Consider the following 10,571-nt stretch of genomic DNA (forward strand, 5'->3'; position numbering starts at 1 on the left):
CATGTTATGTTAAGTACAAACGAGTACCTCAAAACATCTATATCCACCATAATATTATGCAAGCCCTTTCCCTATGTGACGTCCAACAGCATGAGCGTGCGTTAGCCCAATGAGCCAGGTCCAAGGGATACGTATATGAGCTCATCCAGTGGACCCATGCGCACGTGTGTAAGCCATGTGTAGGGAAGTACTACACATTTAACCATGTCCGCGCACTAGAAGGTAGAGCCAAAAGCCATGCCATGATGTTTCTATAAAAAGATAAGTTTAACCATGTTGCTTGTGTTTGCATTTCTCGACCTCAATAATAAGAACACTTGCTGATTATTTAAAATACTCAAACCACGTCGTATAAGTAACGGGTCGTTTGATTTTTTTCACTAAAAAACAATCTTTAAGACTGATTTTTCCACTAAGAAACAGTGAAAGAATTGATAGAATTGGTTTATTGTGGGGCTTGGATTTAAGAGAAGAAGAAGTCCAGAAAAGAACACTTCCTCAGGCTCTATCCTTATCTTCTTATAATCAAACTCCCTCCCAACTCCTTCCATTATCTAAGCTTAGCCTTGAGAAATGGAGGAGGCGACGATATCTGCAAAAACGCTGCCGTTTCTGGCTTTCTTCTTCCTTCTTGGACTTCATAACTCCTTCTCCTACACAGACCCAAACGATGGTAATTCCTTTTCTTTTTCCCTTTTCTTTTCATTAAAATAAAATTATAAAAATTATTTGAAAATAATATATTTTTTTATTGAATTGAAAATAGTACTCTTATATATTTTAATTATTAATATAATTGAAAACTGATTAAATTATTAAAAACAATTAAAATTAAGAAATTGTTTGGGAGAGTTTATTTATTTATTTATTTATTTGAAATCTATTTTTGTGTTAAAAATTTGATTAAAAATTAATATTAAACAAAATGTTACTATTTTATTAATTTTAAATTTTTTTTAAACATCTTTCTTAAAATAAAGTAATTTTTTGTCCAAAATTATTAAAAATAAAATAAATTTAAGTGTGATTGAAACTTAAAAAAGTTAATTATTTTTAAATAAAATACAAAAGTTAAGGGTTTTCTTAAAAAAAAAAAAAAAAAAAAAAAAAGTAAACTAATATATTCATATTGACTATTTTAATTATTCAAATCCCATAAAATATTCTAATATGTTTTTTTTAATATATATATTAATCGATATAATCATTTATAATAATTATTAAATGGGTCAAATTGATAGTAATAGGAGGATTAAACAAAAAAAACCTTACTTATAAATCATTTATTTGTGATTATTTATAAATTATTTATATACTTATATTAAGAAATTTAAGGTATATTATTATTTTATTAATAAAATATTATAATGACATAAAATTTATAAGTAAATCTTATTTAATATAATATTTTATTTGATTTTGAATATAAGTTAGACGAAATATTTATAATTTAAAGTATATATAATTCTATTAAATGAATAATTATTTAAATTTATTACAAAATAAACTAAAAATCAAGATTCCAATAAAAATTATTTTCATAATTAGATTATCTAAAATTAATTGAAAATAATTTATTTATAAAAGAATTTGATAACATTTATCATGCAGCAATAAATACATGCTTCCTCGAATACTACCATGGTTTAGGTTTGTGATTTCACGTTTTGAATAAATGATTATGATTTGGGAAGAATACCGTGTTAGACGAACACGACTCTCTACAATGGTATGATATTTTCCATTTTGAGCATAAGTGTTCGTGGTTTTGTTTGGGATTCCCAAAAGGGCTCGTACCAATGAAGATAGTATTCTCACTTATAAACCCATATTGCCCACTTTGAGCATAAGTGCTCATGGCTTTGTTTGTAAATTAGCCGATGTGGGACTTCAATCATCCAACACCTTCCCTCGATCAAAGTGCGCCTCCCCTTAATCGAGGCTCGACTCCTTTAGAGTCTTAGTCATATTTACTACCTTCCAGGAGGTTTGGCTCCTTTTCTTTTGGAGTTCTTTGTTTGATATTTGAGATTTACCATTCTATTGGCACAACTAAGTTCTATTGGCACAACTAAGTTTAGGGCATGATTCTGATACCATGTTAGACAAACACGACTCTCCACAATGGTATGATATTGTCTTTGAGCATAAGCTCTCATGGCTTTGCTTTGTGCTTCCCAAAAGCCTGGTACGAATGAAGATAGTATTCCTCACTTATAAACCCACGATCATTCCATAAATTAGCGGAGGTGGGATTTCTATCCAACTTAGAATGTTGAATGAGGTTTGAGAAAATTTTGATGTGCAGTTCAAGTCCTGCTATCGTTGAAAGAGGAATGGAAGAACACACCACCAACATGGAAGACATCAGTTGATCCATGTGGAGATCTCTGGGAAGGAGTTACTTGCGATGGTTCTAGAGTCACTGAACTGTGAGTTTGTATTCCTCGATTTTGTTTCTAATGTCGTTCAATCTGTTGAATACCATTGAATTCTTGGTCGTAACTTCTTCTAGAAAATTGCCGTCTATCGGCCTTGAAGGTCATCTTAGTGGCGCCATTGGAGACCTTACTGAACTAACAACATTGTGAGTTACATCTATATATATCAGCTCTTTCGTTTTACCAAATGAATTCGATTTTGATGATTCGTTTGATTACAGGGACCTGTCATTTAACGAAAATCTCACTGGTCCGCTCTCTCCTCGGTTGGGGGATTTGCGAAATTTGCGGTCCTTGTAAGTTTTCGATCTTTGATTCAATGGAACATTAGATATCTCTGTTCTTCAATCATGTCGCTGAAGTTGAAATTTAATCGTTCAGAATCCTAGCAGCATGTGGCTTCAGTGGGAATATTCCCGAACATTTGGGCAACCTTACTCAGTTGATGTCCTTGTAAGATTTTGCTGTTAATCTGACCTAACGAGTAGAGTTCATATATATTTTAAATCGACTTAAATTCGAACTCTCATTTAGGGCTTTGAATTCGAACAAACTCATTGGCCCTATACCGCCTACGCTTGGAAAACTCTCCAAACTTGTTTTGCTAGATTTGATGGAGAATAAGTTGAATGGACCTCTCCCTGTATCAACTTCTGATTCCCCTGGTCTGGACCTTCTTCACCAAGCACAACACTTGTGAGCATCCTTTTCTATCTCTGATTTACAAGTTTCTGATCCAATTCCTTTTTAGTATTAAAGGCCTTTGAATTTTTGAATTTTAGTCACTTGAGTAAGAACAAGCTATCAGGCTCTATACCACCTAAGCTTTTTAGCGCTGATATGAAGTTAATACACATGTAAGTAACCATCGATGATTCACATTCTATTCTCTTGTTTTTCTTATCCTAAAACTTTACCAATGTTTTCATTATAGAGTGTTTGATCAAAATCAGTTTTCTGGGAGTATTCCACAAACCTTGGGACTTGTTAGCACCCTTGAAGTTCTGTAAGTCTAGTACAACACATACCACTTGACTCTTTCTCATGCAATATCCTCTCCATGATGGTTCGAATATGTTGCAGCCGACTTGATCGGAACTCTCTAAAAGGAATGGTCCCATCAAATCTCACCAAATTAAGACAGATCATGCACTTGTGGGTATTTCTCTTTGCGAAGATTATGAAAGTGTTTTTTTTTTTCATGGATAAGTAATCAAATTTCTCTTTCTACCTATGTTGTTGGATTCTCTTTTAGGAATTTAGCACACAATAATCTAACAGGTCCGTTGCCAAATTTAACTCAAATGACTTCACTATGTGTTTTGTAAGTATATGGACGAGAAACTTTCATCTTAACTGAAACATTCCTGTTCTAGTTCATTAATTTAATCGGTCAAATTCTCGTTATTACTTGATTTTTACAGGGACCTGAGTAACAACTCATTTGATACATCAGCAGCCCCGGATTGGTTCTCAAGCTTACCATCTCTCACCACTTTGTAGGTCCCTGATATAGTTCACTACTAAACACTATACCACATTTTCCAATGAATACTATAAATGACAAATTTGAGAAACAAAATGAGAAATGTCGATACAAACCATGTTTCCAGGATCGTTGAATTTGGACAACTGAAAGGATCAGTCCCAGAAACCATTTTCAGCTTGCCACAAATACAACAAATGTAAGAATATCTGATAGTTAGTGTGTTATTATCTCCAAGTCATATAAAAAAATGTGGAACTAATATATTCAGATTGTTACAGAAAACTGAAGTACAATTTATTTGATGGGACATTGAACATGGGTGGCAACATCAATGAGCATCTGGAGCTTGTTGATTTGGAAAATAATCGCATTACCGAACTTGTGAAATCTGGATACAACAAAACTTTGATGTGCGAGGGGCTTTCACAACATTTTCCAACCTTAGATTTCATGATATCATTCATATTTATTAGTTTATTGTCATGATTTTGTAGGCTTGGAGGAAATCCTGCGTGTAATGTTGTTCATATCTTAGAAGAAAATGCTTGTCAAAATTCACAACTGGCTCCAAAGCCGAATTTTCCCAGTCATGTCAACTGTGAAACTAGACCGTGCTCCACTGGCGAGAAGAATAACCCTCAAAGCTGTGAGTGTCAGTGTCCCTATGTAGGGTCTTTGCACTTCAGAGGACCCTCGATCAGGGAATTGTCAAATGATACCTTGTTTCTGTTACTCAAAGACAAACTCTCGGAGAAACTACATCTTCCTATTGGTTCCATTGTTATTCAAAACGCTGAGTTCGATAGTGATGATTACCTTCAGATACAACTTGAACTTTATCCACCCTTTGGAAAGGTTTTCAATTACTCAGAAATTTTGAGGATTGCGTCTGCATTGAGTCATCAAACTTTCCTTCTTCCGGCAGAGTTTGGATCATTTTATTTCATTCCACCTCAGTACCCATTTTCTGGCAAGTTATATACCCATTGAAAATAAGAATGTCAGTACTCAATTCCTATGAGTTAGCATCGGCCATCATGAACTAATGTTAAAAACATGATATCCTGCAGCTTCAGATGAGAGAAATCTTGGTAGCAATAGGTGGCTTATTGGGATTGCAATTGGTTGTTCCTTACTGGTCCTAAGCCTCATTGGACTTGGAATATATGCAATTAAGCAGAAGAAACGAGTATCAAAAGCGATTTCATTGAGCAGGCCATTTAGTAAGCCTCTATTTATCCTCAAGTTGATTTTCTTTCTAGACATCTATCTAAATCTATCTAAATGTTTCTATTTTATCAATTGTCTCAAATTTACTCTAGGTTCTTGGTCATCGACTGAACAAGCAAGTGGAGACGCACCACAATTGAAGGGAGCAATATATTTTTCTTATGATGAGCTTAGAAAGATGACAAATAATTTCTCCATAAGTAATGAGATAGGAGTTGGAGGGTATGGAAAGGTAACGTCTAAGTTTTTCCTTGTTTTTGAAGTTTTAATTGTTAGAGTTGCATTAAAAGCTATTTTCTCTAGGTTTATAGAGGAATGACTGGGTATGGACAAATGTTCGCAATCAAAAGAGCTAGGCAAGGATCAAAGCAGGGTGCATTTGAGTTCAAGACTGAGATTGAATTACTTTCACGAGTTCATCACAAGAATCTAGTAGCCCTTGTAGGATTTTGTTGTGAACAGGGAGAACAGATGCTTGTTTATGAATTCATGCCTAATGGATCACTTCAAGACATCCTTGGTAAGTTTATTGGTTTAAATTTCTTTGTAATTCTGAGATTAAAGAGTTTTTATTATTTGGAGTTTTGCAAATGTGGGGGATCCTTCAACCTGTAAGGGAAGACTGATGTTCATAAACTACTAAGCTACTAAGGTAGTATAGTTTGGTTTAGGTTTTGAGACCCCCGTAGTTTCTCACTAGTAGTACTAGAGGTTAGATTATGGAGCTTACTACTTATTTATTGGTTAGTCAACGTTTATACGTAGTAAAGTTATATATGGTAAATGTCATATAAAGTAAATTGTCATAAAAATATATAAGGTAAATAGTTATATATAGTAAATGGTTTTATCTGGTAAAGCTATATAAAAAGTAAATTGAACCATATATAAAACCTTTAGCCAATATTTCTCCTTGTATTTTCTCTCTCCTATTTCTTTGTGTTCATCTAGATCAAGTGTGTGAGTTGTTGTGCTATCCTAACACTAGAGTTTTGGGATTGATTGAGAAAAATGGCTACTGTGTTTTTAGATCATAATGTAATTCAAATCCAGGAATTCATCCATATTTTTTATTTGAAATCAAATGGTAATTAATAGGCATGTCTTTTATTTAGGGACTTCTTATATTCATCTTGATTGGAAAAGAAGACTCATGATAGCACTCGACTCTGCAAGAGGAATAGCTTACCTTCACGAGTTTGCAAATCCTCCTGCAATCCATAGAGATATCAAGTCTTCCAATATTCTGTTGGATGAATATTTAAATGCGAAGGTTGCAGATTTTGGCCTGTCTAAGCCTGTATTTGACGATGGAAAGGCACAATTATCTACCGGAGTTAAAGGCACATGGGTAAGTGCTTCTCATCACCCAATGCATTTTTTCTGCATTTCAATTAAGCATGTTCTAACAAAATCTATTTTGCAAATCTATGGAAATAAGTAAATCGTAGCAATCTATACGGAATACCTTAGTTGTTCGATATGTACGTATCGTTTCTCAAACAACATTCATTTGCAGGGTTATTTAGATCCAGAATACTACACAACCCAACAGTTAACTGAGAAGAGTGACGTGTATAGCTTTGGAGTTGTTATGCTCGAATTGATCACTGCTAAACCGGCAATTGAGAAAGGGATATGTTTAGTCGGTGAAGTGATTCGACTAACAAACAAGAGTGACAAAGCGTATTACGGATTGATGAAGATAATAGATGCAACCATTAGAAATGAGATCCCAAATGTAAGGGAGTTTGGAAGGTTCTTGAAGTTGGCCATAAAATGTGTGGAAGAATCAACTGTAAATCGCCCCACGATGAGTGAAGTGGTGAAAGAAATTGAAAGTATGTTACAAAATATATGTTTGGGAGGCCTTCCTTAAGTATGGCAATGAGGGTTATATGGTTAACCCAGTTGGTCCTATAAGTTGAGGGTTTATCTTCTATTACAGTTTGTAGCATTACTATGCTTGGTAGTTACTTGGAAGCTGGATAAGCTTCTTACAGATTTTATCTTTAAAACATAGAAATTTGAGAGTATAGATGATTTTTAGTTTGGATATCATATTTGTATAGAACATTTGACCCCAAAAGATCAGTTTTACAGATTTGTAATAACTGGTAAGTTCTAGTTACACCAAATTGTTATCCAAGCTCCAACAATTTTGATGGTTTAAGTTGTGAGAGTTTAGGGTTTAGGGTTCGAAAAAATGACAAAAAAATGGTCGGAGAAAGAAACGTTTGGACCAAACTATAAATTCATAAAAAAAACATGGTCTTAGAGAAGATTTCCATCCAAACATGGTCGAACCAATGGAAGACTATAAATTCACAAAAAACGAGAGTCAAAACCCAAACTATGGCGTCTTGCATTTCCGCCTCCACCTCCATCGCACCACAACACTCTCACAAGCCGGTTCAAAATTAGATTAAAAAAAACTTCGGTTAAGACCAACAAAGTAAGTGACCTTATGTCACGACCCGATTTTCGAGGCTTCGAAGAATCGAAATCGTGACTAAAAGAACGAAATCGAAAACAAACAAAAAGAAAATAAAAGAAAAGAAAAGCAAAGTAAAAGGATAGAAATACCCTTCAATTAAAACGAAAGAGAAAGAAGATTTGTTTCGAAAATATTACAAAGGAAATTGCAAATGTAAAAATGAAATACAAAATTGAAATCATATATTTCAAATGGAAATACAATTATGAAGAAAAATACAAAAGACTCTAAATATGAAAACGGACAAAGGACTCTAAAAGACTGACCAGGGACTGACGCTCCGGAACGACACCCCTCTATGACCGCACAGCTCTCGAACACCTCCCCGTATCGACTGGTACCTGAAAAAAAAAAGGGGAGAAAGGGGTGAGTATAAAAATATACTCAGTAAGCAGCCTACTTGTAGGCTCTTTTCGCATCCTTATCTTGGTAGGTAACCACGGTCTTTCTCGGGTTTCTAAGGAGAGTGATCTAAGCTGCAACTCTCTTTTCTGTATCATGAAAGGTTTGCCCATCTTATGCAGTGAAATGATCAGTGTCCTGAGGTGAGGCGTGACCTCATAAGCAAATCTGAGAGGATCGTATGGCTGGATCTGAATACGTGACTCTCTCTCTGAACATCATCCGTGGAGGTTAACTGACGACCCTCACACGGGACCATACATCCACAAAACGGGGTGCGACCCCCTATGTGCCGGTCAGCTACTAAGTCATCCTAAGTGGCTCCACGTCCCCCGCTCAGGGACGGGTTTCTACGGCCCAGGAGTCCTGTTCAGAAGACCCCTTAGCTATCACCACTAGGTCTGGGCACCTGTCACACTTCCCTATCCGGATCTGCAAAGCTCAACGATCATCGTAGCGGAGCCCTATCTCGACGGTATGGTATCGGAGGAGAGAGGGAAGTGGAGGTTCTGATGACACTATCTTCACTGCTCAACTCTAGCGGGCTACCTACAGTTACCGTGGTGACCTATTATTCTTTCTAGGGTGGAACTTGGTGCCTTAGACTTAGATTCGTGTTTCTCTAGGATTCTCGTGCCTGGTGTCACAAACCTATCGGGTTTGGAATTCTGGGTTCTGGTTCCGCCGGTAATCATTTCGCGGGTCTAATTGCACGGTATTCTAGAGGTCCCCCAATCTAGGGTCTCGTCTAGCTTATTTAGCCATAAGCATCCTAATCTAAGCTCATAATTTCTTCCTATTCATCAAGAAAGATAATACAAGCAATCATCATACAATAGAGTTTACACGCAGCAATTTATGCAAAATTATCAAACATGCTCAACGGGAAGATAACGTCCATCTTTACCCGGAGCGCAGATTTCACAAGTTTCCCAACCTCCTCATGCATACATACATTATCAGAGTCTCAACCAAAACAGATTTAATACACATTTTGTATCTAGTTTTCCATAATCATCTTATATTCGCAGTTTCTATAATAACACGCTAAGTCGGACTAGCTAATTTCATAGGTGGTAGCATGCATGCTTGTTCCTAGCGGTTCATACAAGTACTGCTCGTGGAAATCCAAATGGCTACTTACTTGGTCGACGCGTGCCTTCCCGAGTTCGAGTTTTCTTGACGGAATGGATTCCAACAATTCTGGAATTTTCTTCACAGGTCCTAATTCACATAATAATAGGGTCAGCATCAAAATCGGGTCGGAAAACAAGCAAACAGAGACCGAACGGGAAGAAAAATGGTGCCTCACGCGCGATGCACGCGCCCTGGAAGGTCACTACGCGCGCGTGCCCTACGCGCTTCTTCCCCGCGCAGGCGCGGGTCAGAGGCGCCGGGTCGGGCGCTTCGCTTGCGGCGCGGGTCGGGCCAGCCGGGTCCGCGCGCCTGACGCGTGCCCGCTACCGGGTGAGGACGCGCCTCACCAGCCGGTGATCGACACGTGTCGATCACCGGTTCCGCCGCTCTCCTCCGCACGCCGACGGACGCGTGGCGGCCTCCACCCTCTCTCCTGCCTTCATTTTCCAGGTCTCTTCCCCGTTTCGATCTATTTTCTTCCGATTTTTTTACCTTCCAATCCGTAATCCAATTTGTTAAATTTTCTTCACGAAACTTGTAGACCTCATATTCTACTCCTTCGAAAGAATTTCCTTAAATTTTTCTGATGATCACAGATCTTATTATTTGAGTTCAAATTCGGAGAAAAACACGAGTTCTTACCAAAAATCACGTTATCTTTAAACTCCGATTCGAACGCCGATCTTGGCCGTCTTCACTCCAGAACTTAACCAGATAGCGTTGTTGAGGGTAAGAGTCCAAGGATCAACACAAAACGTTGCTAGCACACGAAAATCTTGATGACTTATCAATGTAGTTACTCGTGGACTAACCTGTAGTTCTTGAACGTTTTGTCGAAATAGGAAGGTGCGATTCGTGAGAGCACCTTGCCTCGAGCTATTTGATGGTTTAGATTGGGGACTCGGTTCTCCAGCGTCGGTCCTGATCCGATCTCCTATGGCGATTTGTCATCTCTGTTCTTCCTCTCTCCCAAACCCTAACTTCTTCTCCTTTCTCCATTCTCTCTTTTTCTTTTCTTTTCTCTCTCTTTCTTCTTGGAGCCCAAACACGCTAGACCCCTTGGATAAGAGTAGGGGCAAAGTGACCATTTTGCCCCTATGTTGTTATTTTTATTTTATTTATTTATTCATCTAAAAATTCGGGTATTACACCTTACTTTCAGCATAGTCAGAAATTGTTGTATGATGACATGTGCCTCGTGGTTCTCATATGCTTGATATGTGTGAAATGTTTATGAAATGATGTGATGCTTTTGACAATATATTTGAGATATGATATGTGAATGATACAATATATGTTATGATATGATATGTGAATGATATGGTATATGTTATGGTACGATGTTTGAAATATGATATGTGAATGATCCGATATA

General features: G+C 36.9%; 1 protein-coding gene and 1 long non-coding RNA gene across 3 annotated transcripts; one reads left to right on the plus strand and one right to left on the minus strand.

Annotated features, from left to right (window-relative positions):
• Positions 1-510: 510 nt before the first annotated feature.
• Positions 511-7,309, plus strand: LOC111777342 (probable leucine-rich repeat receptor-like protein kinase At5g49770). The gene is made up of 19 exons (XM_023656889.1): positions 511-673; positions 2,309-2,432; positions 2,516-2,587; positions 2,663-2,737; positions 2,823-2,894; positions 2,976-3,137; positions 3,224-3,298; positions 3,376-3,447; positions 3,525-3,596; positions 3,697-3,765; positions 3,866-3,940; positions 4,055-4,126; positions 4,209-4,340; positions 4,425-4,900; positions 5,001-5,153; positions 5,253-5,392; positions 5,464-5,680; positions 6,276-6,511; positions 6,680-7,309. The coding sequence occupies exons 1-19, from the start codon at positions 574-576 to the stop codon at positions 7,037-7,039; spliced, it is 2,754 nt and encodes a 917-aa protein (XP_023512657.1). The 5' UTR covers positions 511-573; the 3' UTR covers positions 7,040-7,309.
• Positions 7,310-8,022: 713 nt separating this feature from the next.
• Positions 8,023-10,179, minus strand: LOC111777354. 2 transcript variants are annotated; one of them, XR_002812389.1, is made up of 3 exons: positions 10,009-10,179; positions 9,839-9,901; positions 8,023-9,283 (listed from the first exon to the last, which is right to left on the minus strand). It is a non-coding gene; the product is annotated as an uncharacterized LOC111777354 (long non-coding RNA). The 2 variants fall into 2 exon arrangements; XR_002812388.1 differs by lacking the exon at positions 10,009-10,179 and having other exon boundaries at positions 9,839-9,919.
• Positions 10,180-10,571: the final 392 nt, after the last annotated feature.

This window comes from Cucurbita pepo, chromosome LG16 (genome assembly GCF_002806865.2).
Source record: "Cucurbita pepo subsp. pepo cultivar mu-cu-16 chromosome LG16, ASM280686v2, whole genome shotgun sequence".
NCBI lineage: Eukaryota > Viridiplantae > Streptophyta > Magnoliopsida > Cucurbitales > Cucurbitaceae > Cucurbita > Cucurbita pepo.

What these genes read in the sequence shown, in the direction of transcription:
- LOC111777342 (XM_023656889.1), top strand. Translation starts at nt 574, where the DNA reads ATGGAGGAGGCGACGATATCTGCAAAAACGCTGCCGTTTCTGGCTTTC. An exon ending in CTTCACCAAGCACAACACTT is followed by an intron (nt 3,138 to 3,223) that starts GTGAGCATCCTT and finishes TTTGAATTTTAG; the next exon opens with TCACTTGAGTAAGAACAAGC. An exon ending in ATCACTTCAAGACATCCTTG is followed by an intron (nt 5,681 to 6,275) that starts GTAAGTTTATTG and finishes TCTTTTATTTAG; the next exon opens with GGACTTCTTATATTCATCTT.